Source organism: Apiotrichum porosum, assembly GCF_003942205.1.
Source record: "Apiotrichum porosum strain DSM 27194 chromosome Unknown scaffold_1, whole genome shotgun sequence".
In the NCBI taxonomy this organism is placed as follows: Eukaryota; Fungi; Basidiomycota; class Tremellomycetes; order Trichosporonales; family Trichosporonaceae; genus Apiotrichum; species Apiotrichum porosum.
In genome coordinates, this window is record NW_021167108.1 from 1,491,128 (window position 1) to 1,504,052 (window position 12,925).

Sequence of the window (12,925 nt, forward strand, 5' to 3'; positions counted from 1 at the left end):
TTCCTCTCTCCAACACATTTGCCGGCATCAGTGGGTACCGTCGTGGTCGTGATGGGGCCCACAGCCATCAAACTCATACAGATCTCTTGTCCATGTGCACACATTGTTCATTCCAGAACGGCAGTTCCCAGTCATTGTCCTCGGCTTGACAACCAAAATCCATTGTGATTGCGATCAACCCATCAAACCCAACATTCTAACCTCTGTCCATTCCGTAGCGGGCTGCGTTCTCAGGAACGGCAAACCGTGTGTCGTCCTGCTCGATGGACAGGCAAAACGAACCCCCGACGGCTCTCAGGCGCATTGGCTCTGTTGGCTCTGTACAACACCGTCGACATCAGTCCTTGCAAGCCAAGGACCGACCTGAAGGCTGCAGAACGTCCTGAGAGAGCAAGAGGACGCCTGAACGGCCTGAAAAACACCTGAAAGCTGGGGGCTGCATCCGCATTCCGTCCTTCAAGCCCACCGCTGCTGGCGGTGGCATGGTGGTGGTTTACAGACGCGTCATCCCACCTCGCTCCCTCCCACTTCCCTGTGTGACCCGTGGCACAAACCGCACCCGCACACCGTCCCGCCCGCCATGCATCCCGTCCACTCTGGCCACAGCCCGCTCTAGCGAGAGTGCTGCAGACGGGACCACGGCGAGACGTGGAACGGCGGTTGGACCATCGACGCATCGACGCAGAGCGCAGAGGTCGCTTCACAATCTACGTAAACCGGCAGGCAACCTGGGGCGGAGAGGCGCGTCCAGAACGCGCCACACCGTCCCGCCAGGCCGCCAGGGTGTGTGCCCACCTGCCAAACGCTGCAGTCTCGATCGGTTTGTGTGTGCTGGGCTCGGTGGTCTTCTCTCGCAGCCGTAGTCTTACGCTCAAGACTTGCCTGCCAGAGAGCATACAGGATACCAGTAAAGCATTTTCAGAGCATGAGTTGGGGGATGATTTCATCCTGGGCCAAAACGTCGAGATGGCAAACGACGCGTCCTCCAGGGGCCCGAGTATGGTATGCGGGCCGCGAACGGCATGCCACAGGACTCTGGCAAGGCACCGCGCACTGCGCTCTCTCGCCCAACAGGCATTGGGTTGAACTCGTTCCGAAGGACGGGTGTCTCTCGGACTGCGTTTTGGGTGTCCTCTAGACCGAATGCTTTTGGGCGTCATAGTCTCTCTCTTGTTGCTTTTGTGATAACTGGCGGCAACAGGTGCTGACAGCGAGGTCACTGTGAGGTGAGGAAGAGCCAAGGTCTGCGGAGATGGGGAGCCCAGCACGATACAAGACAGAACCACACCACGGCCAGCCCATGCCCGGACGACCGATAGGGCTACTGAGAGGGGGCGCGGTCCCACTGGCCACCGGCAACTGCCACTAGGATGCCAGAGCGCGGCCAGAGGACCAGAGTTGGTCCGCCGGATACCAAAGCAGCCGCGGCTCACTCTTTGGATGAGAGAGGTGCTTCGTGAGGCGGCGGCGGCGGAGCGAGATTGCGCAATTGCGCCATTGCGCGCGCGCCCAAGCTTCGCCATAGCCACCCGCACCTTGCTCGCTTCGTGCACAGATGTGGCTTGTGTGTACGTTTCGCCAGCTTCGTACGCTCACGCTTCGTACGATGGCACATGTCGCGACTCTAGGATGTTCCGTGCTGGGCTCCACAAGTACGTTTCACCGAAGTGCGTCGAAGCGGTCCGCAGAGGTCAAAGGTCGGAAGTTGTACCCCAGTGGAATCCTATCTCGACATCACTTTTGCGGTAACAACGACAACTTCCTTGTGGAGTTTCCTTTGAATACGCCCCGACCTAATCGCGTTGGTTACCCATTGATCCATTGAAAGGGCAGCGGAATGCCTCCGCTGTGAACTCGCTCCCACTCTCCACGTCAGAGCGCGCCTGAAAGGAGCATTTTTGGTGACAGGACATCGTTGTCTCGGACGGACGCGTGGTAGGGCCCAGGGCGTGCCAGCGCGACGGGTGTCGGTGTGAGCAGGCAGAACCTGGGGGACATGAACACGACAAGATGAAGATCTGGGGGAAAGGTCACTCTTGGCATGACCCAACGGGTGACGAAAATATGACATTCGGGGGGCACGGGATGGCGCACAGGAGAGACACACTCGTACATTTGAAGGTGAAAGCACTTGGCAGCTAGCTAGAGGCCACAGGGCACAGGCCGCGACAAATCCACAGAGATGGAGCCGACAGGTCATTTGTGTGTGCTGGCATGTGATCCTGTGACGACAACAACAAACAACTCTTGCGCAATGTAACGTCTCCGGCCGTACAGTAGCATGTAACTGATCACTGAACGTGCCTCCCACTGAAAGTTTAGGTTTAGAGACGAGTTGTTGGAGAGAGAGGACACGGTCAACAGTTGCAGGACATGGTCTGTCAGAAGTCGTCCTCCTAATACAGTCCCGCCAATAGGCCAACCAAACCATTTACAGAGCCCCATTAGGCCATTAGGGGGCCACAGCACGGACCCAAACTGCGCATTCTTTAAAACAGCTTCCCCGTTAGTTCGGCCCTATAGCCACGCGAGTGCCCCTGAGGAGCGAGTCCCGTTCTCCACGACGCGAAAGGCGGCAGAGGAGAGGCCGGGGGGGCGTGGATGTTTGCCCTGTGTGCCCTGTGTGCCCTGTCCCCCTTGAGTGACAGACATGAAAAAGAGAGCGAAAACCAGAAGCTAGAGAGCGTGTGTGTGTGTGTGTGGTGTGTGCATCGGCGGCAGCTTCCTCTGCGCCCTCTCTTCCTCTGGCCTCTGGCTTTCCGCCCTCGCTGTTGCCCCCGACACGTGAAATGTGTGGTGTGTGTCCCCTCTCACCCTGTGCCCTCTTCCCTCCTTGCCTCCCGCCCATTGCACGCGCCCAGGCCCATGCCTCCTCCATCCCAATCCAATCCATCCCATCCATCCCTGTGTCGTTTACTCTTCTTCTCATCTTCGACACTCCCCACCACCACCACCCTCATCCCTCCGTCTCACCTGTAACGCACAGCTAACGACCTTTCACTTCGACGACGACCAAGTCAACCCATCCACTCCCCTTTCACCGCTTTCTCCTCGGGCACATTCTTCGCGCGTAATCCATCCATCTACTGGGTCAGACGCCGCCATCCCCATCCCCTCCCCCGTCCTACCATCGCAGCGCGCCCATCGCGCCCGCGCTAGCGACTCCTTTCCTCTCTCACACCCCACTCCCACCCACATCGTGCGACCATGGCAGCTGCCGTTCACGCACCAGCCATCTTGGGCCAACACATGGGCTACGACACGTACGGCAACGGTGGCATGTCGGTGCTCGAGGACTCGGAAGACGGTGACCACCACGCCTTGGAAGACGACATGGAAGACTACTATTCCCAGCACCACTATCAGCAGCAACAGCAGATTCAGCAGCAGCAGCTGCAGTACCACCAGTACCATCATGACGACGACGACGACGTGGATGGAGACATGGACGACGACGACATGTACTCGGACGAGAGCTCGGAGGAAAGCATCCTGCCAGACGAGAACATTGACTTTTCGTTGATATACGCGCTGTGAGTAGAGCACGTCTGTTGAATGCTCGTTGTCGCTCTTACATCCACACCAACATCACTGACACGACACGCAGTCACACCTTCCTTGCTACCGTCGAGGGCCAAGCGTCGGTCGTCAAGGGCGACTCACTACTGCTCCTCGACGACGTGAACTCGTACTGGTGGCTTGTGCGCGTCCTCAAGACGGAAGATGTGGGCTACATCCCTGCCGAGAACGTTGAGACGCCATACGAGCGCCTGGCGCGTTTGAACAAGCACCGCAACATTGACATTGCCGCCCCAACAAGAGAGGAGGCAGCCGCAGGAGAGCAGGTGCGCGAAAATAAGCTCAAGAGTCTCATCGGGTGGAAGAGCCGCGCCGCAAGGCAAGAAGCTGCCGCCGCCGACGACGATGTTGTCGAGGAGCGTGAGGGCCGCCGCGTCATCTTTGCGCCCCCAACATATGTCGACCACCCAGGCAACACCTGGAGCTCGGACGAGGAGGACGAGGATGACGACGAACGCGACCTCGAAGAGCACGAGGGCGTAGAGGGCCAGCTCGACCACCACCTCCAGGACGCAGAGGGCTACGAGATTGAGCCCGACGACGGCGTCGAGTGGGCCCAGGATGCCGTCGAGGCGATTCGTACCGCAGGTCACGAGTCGGACGACGAAGAGCATGACATCGACCCGCGTATCCAGGCGCACGAAGACGCCTCACGCGACGAGGTCGAGACGACTGAGAGCCAAATCTCACGGTCGGAGAGCCTCGATCCCAGCACTGCTCTTGCTGCTGGTGCCGCCGCTGGCCTTGTCGGTGTCGACGCAGCCGCAGTTGCGACCTCGGGCGGCATTGCGCCCCCAGACCGCTCCCCGTCACCAGCCCACCAACACGGCGCGCTCGCTCGCACCAACCCCACCCCTCCCCCTCACCGCGCTCCCGCCCTTACCCCGGACAATGCCACGACCCCCAGCCCCGAACCACCGACCCGCGACGAACCCGTCACGCCACCGCCCGCAGTATCCACCTCGTCCGTTGCGACGCCCGTCTCGTCGGAGCGTCCCTACACTCCTTCAACGCCGACCCAAACGACCCCCACCAACCCTTCCCCCACTAAATCTCTCGCACGCTCAACCCCGTCTGTGGTCGCCTCCACACTGCCACCACGCCAGGCCCGCAAGTCTGTGTTGTGGACCGAGGAAGCGTTTGACATTTCGCTGCTCAGTGCGCTCGTTCGCGCCCGCGCCGACGAAGAGCGCCGCACACGACGTGCACCGCGTCCGGTTGAGGCCGACGCCGTGCAAAAGACATATTACGGCGAGAAGCTTGCGCTGGACGCACTCCAGCCTGAAGTCCGCGCATCCTACGTCCATCTGCAGGCCAAGATGGACGCCTTTGACCGCGACGTCGACGACCTCCTCGGCATGCTCGTCGAGGCTCATACCAGAGCCTGAGGACTATTTTTCTTTTCTCTCTCTCTCTCTCTCTCTCTCTCATTTTCCCGGGTTACGCAGTAGGGCTTCCAGACGTTTACCGCGACGGCTGAGACACAAAAGCCGTCGGTTGTATAGTAGTATTCACGAGACTCGTGTGCCACCTCACGCTGTAAAGACGCCTAGCTGTTATGCATTTGGCGTACCGATTCACACTGGAGACGAGCGGCACCGCTGGCCGCTGGCCGTATGGCTGCTGCGCTGCTGAATTGGTTTCAGGCAGGGCAGTAGTCAGTCACACGCGCACATTGAGGCTGTTTGCGGTCTGTGCCCTGTGGGTTGGGGTGCGTTGGGTGCACATGTCTTTGGACACATGTGCGAAGACGAGGCTGTTGGCTGGTGGCCTGGTGGAAAGGAACAGGGAGAACCAGCTCTCGAACACAGGCCGCCAGGCCGCCAGGCTCACCCACCAGGCAGTTTTGGCACAGAAGGCTGGCTGCAGCTGGCTGACATGGCTGGGGGGGGCCGGACCTCTTGTCTGTGCGCTCGACGGCCGCCTGCCTCATATACGCTTGTTTCGCTCTGTAACCGTGCATATCGTGCTGCGCCGCGTCGGGTATGGCTCCCCCGCATCTCCTGTCCGATGCCCAGCGTCGTCCTACAGGCTCTGTCTCCCCCTGCTCAGCCCCGGAGCGGGCCGTCGTGCTGCCTGGGCTCAAGTTCAGTCATCCACTGGCCACTGATGGGAATGCCACCAACCGCACGCCACTCATCTATCATTTTGCCTCCGCCCGGGGCGGCCATCGACGCGTCCAGTGCACTATCCGTGACGTGCCCATCGCCATCGCCATCGCCATCCCTTCCATCGCGCTTCACCTCTACCCTCACACCACCCAGCTATCCACACCATGGGCCAAAGCTCCAGCACAAACCTCACCTCTCTCCCGGACCTGGCGCTGCACTGCCTGCGCGTGGCCGAGGGGTCGCCCGCCGACGGGCTTGTCGAGCCGTTCTTCGACTACCTCATCGGCGTGGACGAGGCGTCCTCGGTGCCCACGGGCGGCGTCGGCGCTGCCGGCGGCGCAGTGAGCGTGCCTACACCTGCCGAGCTCGCGCGTATCCTCGAGACGAACGAGGGCAGGACGATCGGCTTGGTCGTGTATAATGCCAAGACGCAGCGTGTTCGCGGTAAGTGCAAGCAGGGGAAGGAGCAGGAGTTGTCAACTAGTAAGGAGTCAAGGCTGACAGCTGCTGCTCTCATGACGGTGTGACCATTCTACTCTTCCTCTTCCTCTCACGATCCATCCCACCTCGCTGGCTCTGCTGTACCGGTCACGCCCGCCCACACCCACACCAACCTCCACCCGCGCTCGTGCACACCATCGGACTTTCCTTTGCCACGCAGATGTCGCGCTCACACCATCGCGTGCGTGGTCGGACCAGCCGAACGCCTCGCTCCTCGGTATCTCGGTCCGCGTGTGCAACCCCGCCGTCGCGCTTGAGAGCGTGTGGCATATCCTCGAGGTGTTGGAGGGAAGCCCCGCTGAGGTGAGTGCATGAGGATGAGGGTGGAGGCGAGGAAGGAAGGCGGGAAAGGAGGGCGAGGGAGGAAGACGAAGGAGGGAGGCTAAGAAGCAAGGGACTGGCTTGTGATGAGTTTAAGTGGGACAGGTCGACTAAGGACACACGGCGCTGGAGCCATGGTGTCCAACAGCCGCTCACTGCCGCAACGCAGTACTGTGCGCAGATCTATTTCCACCCCTGCGTAGCGTGACGTCCCACCAGCTCAGCATCTGCCATCCTACCCCTCTTGTTCTGGGCTCCTGGGACACAGGCCCTCCCTCTCCCTCCCTCATTCTCTCGCACCACCTTACCTTTCTCCTTGTGCTGCCAGCTGCTCGAGTCCATTAGGAAACGCCGCTGACAAAACAGATGGCCGGTCTGGTCCCCTTTGGCGACTGGGTGTGCGGCTGGGCAGGCGGACCCTTGCACGGCGAGCACGCGTTCTACGATTTGGTCGAAGCGGTGAGTTTGATCGTCACCGAGTTGCTACAGCGTCCCGCACGGATTCGACGACGCAGCGTCACACACGTATGGCACTGACACGCATACCCAGCACCTCGACAAGCCCCTGCGACTGTATGTCTACTCTGCGGACCTCGAGTGAGTACCTCATGGAGGAAGTCGTACCGGAGGGCTGGCATATTCGTAGTCCAGCCCATTCGTCTTCCTTTGTGGCTTCCCACATGGCTCACTCGCTGACGTACAGCAACCTCCGCGAGGTGGTCGTCATCCCGAACGAAAAGTGGGGCGGCTCCGGCCTGTTGGGTTGTGGTGTTGGGTGAGTGCCGAGAATCCGTGACAAAGAGGTGCCGCCGAGGGGAGGCGTAAGGTGGTCAAAGAGAGACAGGACGGGGCCGCGACAGATCTCTCGATCACTGCGACCGAGTTGGAGCGATGGCCTATCTGTGGCCAGTTCCAAGCACTTCTGCGCGGCGTGCCCTTGTATGGGTGTATGACGAGAGATCGGGCGGGCGCGAGTACCGCGCGGGGACCTCGGGCAGCGAGGTCGAGCAGTGCACGCGACTTGGGTGTAGGCGTTTGAAATCGAAGCGTTGGACGGTCACTAATGGCAGCTACGGCATCCTCCACCGGATACCCCGCCCCGCGACTCCGCCTGCAACTGGCTCCGACGAGCACTTTTCGAGCTCGGCTAGGACCTCTGACGCTGGCCGGGCGTGAGAACAGCGTAGGCAAGAGTCGGAGACTGGCCGGCCACGGGACAGGTTGAGCGAGTGAACATGGACTTCATGGACGCCCCCTGTTGCTAGCCCCGGAGGCCAGTGCAGGCAGGAGAGGTTTGGGTTTTGTTGGGCGTGTACAGAGAGAACTACAGAGGGCGCTAGAGGGCAAAATGTATGCATACAGTATGAGACTTTTAGCTCGCGCTGCATCACCGTTGACCCAACTAACGGCTGCGATGGCTGTGGTACCTCCAAGTGTGGCCTGGCTCGCTTCGAACCGGCCAACTCGCTCGGAACGCCACGTGGCCGCTGAACGCGGGCCAGGCGGGAAACGCGTCACCAAGTGAGCCCAAGTGCCCCGTCCACACCCACACCACCACCCGTCGCGCCGTCGCTCACTCGTCCACAACCAGTCGCCTGCTTGATACTTTCAATCCCTCCTCAATCCCTCTTCCACGCGTCTTTCCACCGCCCTCTCCACCTCTCTCTCTCCTTCTTGTCCCTACCTCTCCGTGTCGGCCACCACATTCACCGCCGCGCCGACAACCTAATCCCCCCCTCCCCACCCCGTCCCCCCCGCCGCCTGCCGTGCGACCTCCGCCCGTCATGGTACGCCGAGACACCATTTCTTCAACCAAGACCACCACCAAGTCTAACTCGTCGCAGTCGTACGCTCTTCCCGCGCAGGGGCCCGATCCTGAGCTCTACTATGTCAAGCAGAACCGTATCGGTACGTATCCATCATCCCTGCACGCGCGCGCGCCGCGGTGGCAACGACCCATAAAGTTGTGGTGTTGGGTAGTGGTGTGTGTCGTCGCGAGCCGCCAAAGAGAAACCAGTCGCTCCCGTCCCGCGGTTGCGGCTCGGTGCGCACCCACCACGCCACCACCTTGCACCACACTGCCGGCGCTGCGTGGTGGCCTCGAGCTGCGCTGTACGCTGTCACAGGGGCAGACTGACTGACGTTTTGTTTCACAGGCAAGGGCTCGTTTGGCGAGGTGTTCCGCGGATACGACCGGCGCACGACTCTGCCTGTCGCCATCAAGATCATCGACCTTGAGAGCGCCGAGGATGAGATTGACGACATCCAGCAGGAGATCCAGATCCTAGGCCAGCTCGACAGCCAATGCATCACGAGGTGAGCCCACCGACCTGTGCCCGTCCCTTCAGACAGACACATGAGATACAAGGCAACCCGAGAGTTGGGACTGGTTGGGACCGCGCGATCCAACAAGTGTGGGGGCGTGGGGCGTCGCATCGGGCCGGCGTGGTACGGCCACTGTCACTACGGCACCGACGTGCCAAGGGAGAGACGGGGAGTGAGGTCCCGTGCACGGTCTCGGATATCGGCGACGGCTGGCGTTGTTGGTCGTCCTGCCTCGAGGCCGGCGGTCTGCACGCTCCTGGCACCTGGCTCGTCCAACCCTTTCTCATTCCTCCAGTTCCGCCACTCCCTCTGGCGTGTGCTGACACCCACAGGTACTATGGGTCGTTCCTCAAAGGCTCGCACCTCTGGATCATTATGGAGTATTGTGCCGGCGGCTCGTGCTCAGACCTGGTGAGTCCTGACACGAAAGGTTGAGAGCGCCTATTCGGGGGCTTGAGTTTTGGGGCTGGGAGTTTTGCTGACATGAACGCGCGTAGATGAAAGCGGGGCCGTTCAAGGAGGAGTACATTGCGATTCTCCTGCGCGAGCTGCTGCGGGGACTCGAGTACCTGCACGGCGAGGGCAAGCTGCATCGTGACATCAAGGCGGCCAACATTCTCTTGACAGCAAATGGCGACGTCAAGCTGGCCGACTTTGGTGTGTCGGGCCAGCTGACGGCGACCATGACGAAGAAGAACACGTTTGTCGGCACGCCCTACTGGATGTCGCCCGAGGTCATCAAGCAGTCTGGCTACGACCACAAGGCCGACATTTGGTCTCTGGGCATCACCGCCATTGAGCTTGCCGAGGGCGAGCCACCTTACGCGTCGTTGCACCCCATGAAGGTGCTCTTCCTCATCCCCAAGAACGCTCCTCCCGAGCTCTCGGACCGCTTCTCAAAGCCATTCCGCGACTTTGTCTCGCTGTGTCTCCAGCGCGACCCCCGCAACCGTCCCAGTGCAAAGGACCTTCTCAAGCACAAGTTTATTCGCTCAGCACGCAAGGCGTCGTACCTTACCGAACTTATCGAACGTCACGAAAAGTGGAAGGCCGAAGGTGGACTCGGCGCTGAGGAGTCGTCGCGTGACTCGGGGCCCCAGGAGCCCGGCTTTGGACCTTCAGAGGATGACATGTGGGACTGTGAGTGCCGTGACGGCTTCGTGTTGAGGGGGCGGAGACAACTTGGTGGTATCTAAGGCCTTGGTCTGAAAACAAGGACGACACTTTGGTGCGGGTCAAGTCGCCACCGGCCACCGAGTTGGTGCACACTTGCCACCACCAGACTTCTTTCTTCCTTGCGTAATTCAAGACATCGCTAACGCGCAGTTGGAACGGTGCGGAACACACTACCTGCCACCGTCTCGCGGGCCAGTCGACCACTGCCTGCCCCCGGAGGACCCCCTCCTGCGGTGGGAGTGCCTACTCCGATGGACCCGAACGCGATCAGCAACACCATGCAGCGTGCAGTTCCTCGACAGGACCCCGAGCACATGGCGCCACAGATGGCTCAGCACATGGCGCAGATGCAAAACGACCACTCTGCCGCCCACCAGCAGCTGCAGCAGCAACAGCTCCGTGACCAGCAACTCCGCGATCAGCAGCTCCGTGAACAGCACTTGCGCGACCAGGCTCAGGCGTACCCAGCGGCTCAGTCACAGCCGCGCAACTCGGTCGGACAGCACCCCGCGTACGGTGCACCTGACCCCCATGCCCATGCCGCTCAGATGGCACAACACTTGCCGCCCAACCTGCACCATGCCGACCCATTACTCGACGACGACGAGGACAGCATGCTGGACAATGTGATCGTGCCAGCTATTGCAAGTGTGAGTGGCCCGAAGTTGGCGCTGCGAGATTCCACTCTGCGCCAGGCATGTTTGGTTAGAACCCGTTAAATTGACACCCCTCTGCAGCTGCAGGCCCGCATACCAAACGACGAGGCGGCGCGCGTCGTGCTCGAACGCCTGCGCCAGGCATTCGACTCTTGTGAGAGGCAGATCCCAGGCGTCACCTCGGCTTTTGTGCTCGAGATTATTGAGAATGTCGAACAGGTCGACGAGCACTAGTCTCGTCCCCTTGGTTCCTAATAGTCGAGGTCGTGTGCAGCTGTGGCTGTGGCTGGCGAATACAGCTTGCCAGGTCAATGAGTGTCACACACACACGCCGAGGATAAGGGAGATGCCACCTATACATAAGAGTGGCGCCCCCGTCTGGGACGTTGTATGGCGCGGAGAGGGGGGACGGGTTATGCATTTGTGTTATTGTCACTGGAACTGACGTCGACGGCCGACCGAACACACCTCAAGTCGGGCCGAATGCCGAGTGGGGAACTGACGGCCCCACCCAAAGTGGATTCCTCAATGACGACAAAGGCGAGTGGGAGTGTGTGGTCCGCGAAAGCAAAGGCCGTGCGAGGGCGGATCCAGCAAGCCGGAAGGATACCATGACCGAGCTACACGGAAATTAACACTTCACCTCACTTTCACGCTCACGCTCCTCTGGATGGCTACGGCGGCGGCATGGGTGGCATGGGTGGCCTGGCCATCTACATGCCTCCAGCAGCAGGAACGGTAACCACAGCGGCACCCACAGAAGGTAACAGTGGTTGGACGGCACCGGGACAATGGGCATGCTGGCACCGAGGTATAGCCCCCATGTTGGCCCTCTTCCGTTCGGGCCGGCATGTACGACGAGCACGGCACAAGAGGCGCTAGTGTTCGGCACGGTGACTGGTGACTGGAGACACTACGCTGGAGGAAGGGGAGATCTGGATATCGCCAACGAGATTGGTATTGTAAAGGTACTGCTACTGACGTGGTGGTCAAGGCCGAACCCGGCTGGAGAGTTGTGGGAGAGAAGGGGACGGCCGATACCCCTACGGCATCCTTGCTCAATGAGACTGAGTAACCCTGGGGTGGGTCTTCCGGCTCCACCTGGCTTGCGCGCTTGTAGCCATATGGGCGCTTGTGTGTGTTTGGAGGTGGCGCTTGTGGTCTGCTGGGGAATGGTGGAATGACACAAGAGCCGCGCGCGTGAACAACGTTTGCACGCGAGGACGACCGCCAGACTGCGTGCTCTCCCCAGCGGACATCTGAACGCCGTTCATAAGGGCCGTGGGCCTGCGGTACGGTGTGTCTGTGGCTGCCAAGGTTCCAGTCACAGTTCCAAAGACCAAGGCGACACCAGTTACAGCTTGACACTGCTTGACACTGCAATGAGGAAGGGACCGTCTCCCGGGAAAGCCGTGAGTTGAAGGCGGAGCACGGGAACAGGAACAGGAACTGGTCAACGAGGCAGTGTGGCAGTTGGCACAAGACATGCCCCCGGGGCGGACGTTGGTTTCCGACCCATGTGCACAACAACTATTCAGTATGAGACCAAGCAGTGATGCAAGTGAGCTGGATGAATTCCATAACGGGGTTTAGGAAGGGCCGAGGAGACATGATGGGTCTCTGGCTGACATTGCGGCCTATGTTGCGGACATTGTGCTCTCCGCTCTCCGTAAATATCGGTGTTCTACGCAGCGGGTAACCGTCACTGTCCCGAAGTCCCAAAGCAATGGCCCTACCAGACTGCAGTCCAACACCTGATGAAGGGAACGGGGAGTGGTTTAGTCCCGAGGCCGGCCCTGCGGCCTGCAGTCTGCCCTCGCAGGCTGGATCGTTGTTCCCATCGACGTCGGTGTGACGTGCACCGTGGGACACACTGTCCGACCCACAAACCTAAGCACGATGGGATCTTGAGTTTTTTACTTCTTGAGGGAAGATCTTCACACCCGTGTCCGACTGACCAACAGTGTGATTCGTTGTGGCGCCTGCACCACACAAACACCCACGACCAGCGCGCTAGTGGCTCCACTCCATCTCCCCCACTACCACCCTGCTGCTGCTGAACAACGACGAAGACACGGGCACGTCTGCGGACTCACATGACGCAAGAGCACGACGGCCAGGCGCAGTCGGCGGCACAGCATGGTGCATGCCTGTTGGCTCGTCGAGGTGCACTCGCCGTGTCTCCGCTCCACTGCTCACGCCACATAGAGAGTCATGGATTGTCGGGTTGCTGGAGGGAGGTGGTTTCAAGGGAAA

The 12,925-nt window shown here is 60.5% G+C and overlaps 3 protein-coding genes across 3 annotated transcripts; all 3 read left to right on the forward strand.

Moving 5' to 3' along the window:
* Positions 1-3,207: 3,207 nt before the first annotated feature.
* EHS24_000535 (uncharacterized protein) lies at positions 3,208-4,967 on the forward strand (the record flags this gene model as incomplete). Its single annotated transcript, XM_028616362.1, has 2 exons — positions 3,208-3,533; positions 3,608-4,967. The coding sequence occupies 2 exons, from the start codon at positions 3,208-3,210 to the stop codon at positions 4,965-4,967; spliced, it is 1,686 nt and encodes a 561-aa protein (XP_028480219.1).
* An 887-nt stretch (positions 4,968-5,854) lies between these two features.
* EHS24_000536 (uncharacterized protein) lies at positions 5,855-7,688 on the forward strand (the record flags this gene model as incomplete). The annotated part of the gene is made up of 6 exons (XM_028616363.1): positions 5,855-6,134; positions 6,352-6,494; positions 6,879-6,971; positions 7,063-7,109; positions 7,216-7,287; positions 7,583-7,688. The coding sequence occupies 6 exons, from the start codon at positions 5,855-5,857 to the stop codon at positions 7,686-7,688; spliced, it is 741 nt and encodes a 246-aa protein (XP_028480220.1).
* Positions 7,689-8,296: 608 nt separating this feature from the next.
* On the forward strand, positions 8,297-10,903 carry SPS1 (putative protein serine/threonine kinase; the record flags this gene model as incomplete). Its single annotated transcript, XM_028616364.1, has 6 exons — positions 8,297-8,420; positions 8,669-8,828; positions 9,170-9,248; positions 9,335-9,977; positions 10,164-10,663; positions 10,751-10,903. The coding sequence occupies 6 exons, from the start codon at positions 8,297-8,299 to the stop codon at positions 10,901-10,903; spliced, it is 1,659 nt and encodes a 552-aa protein (XP_028480221.1).
* Positions 10,904-12,925: the final 2,022 nt, after the last annotated feature.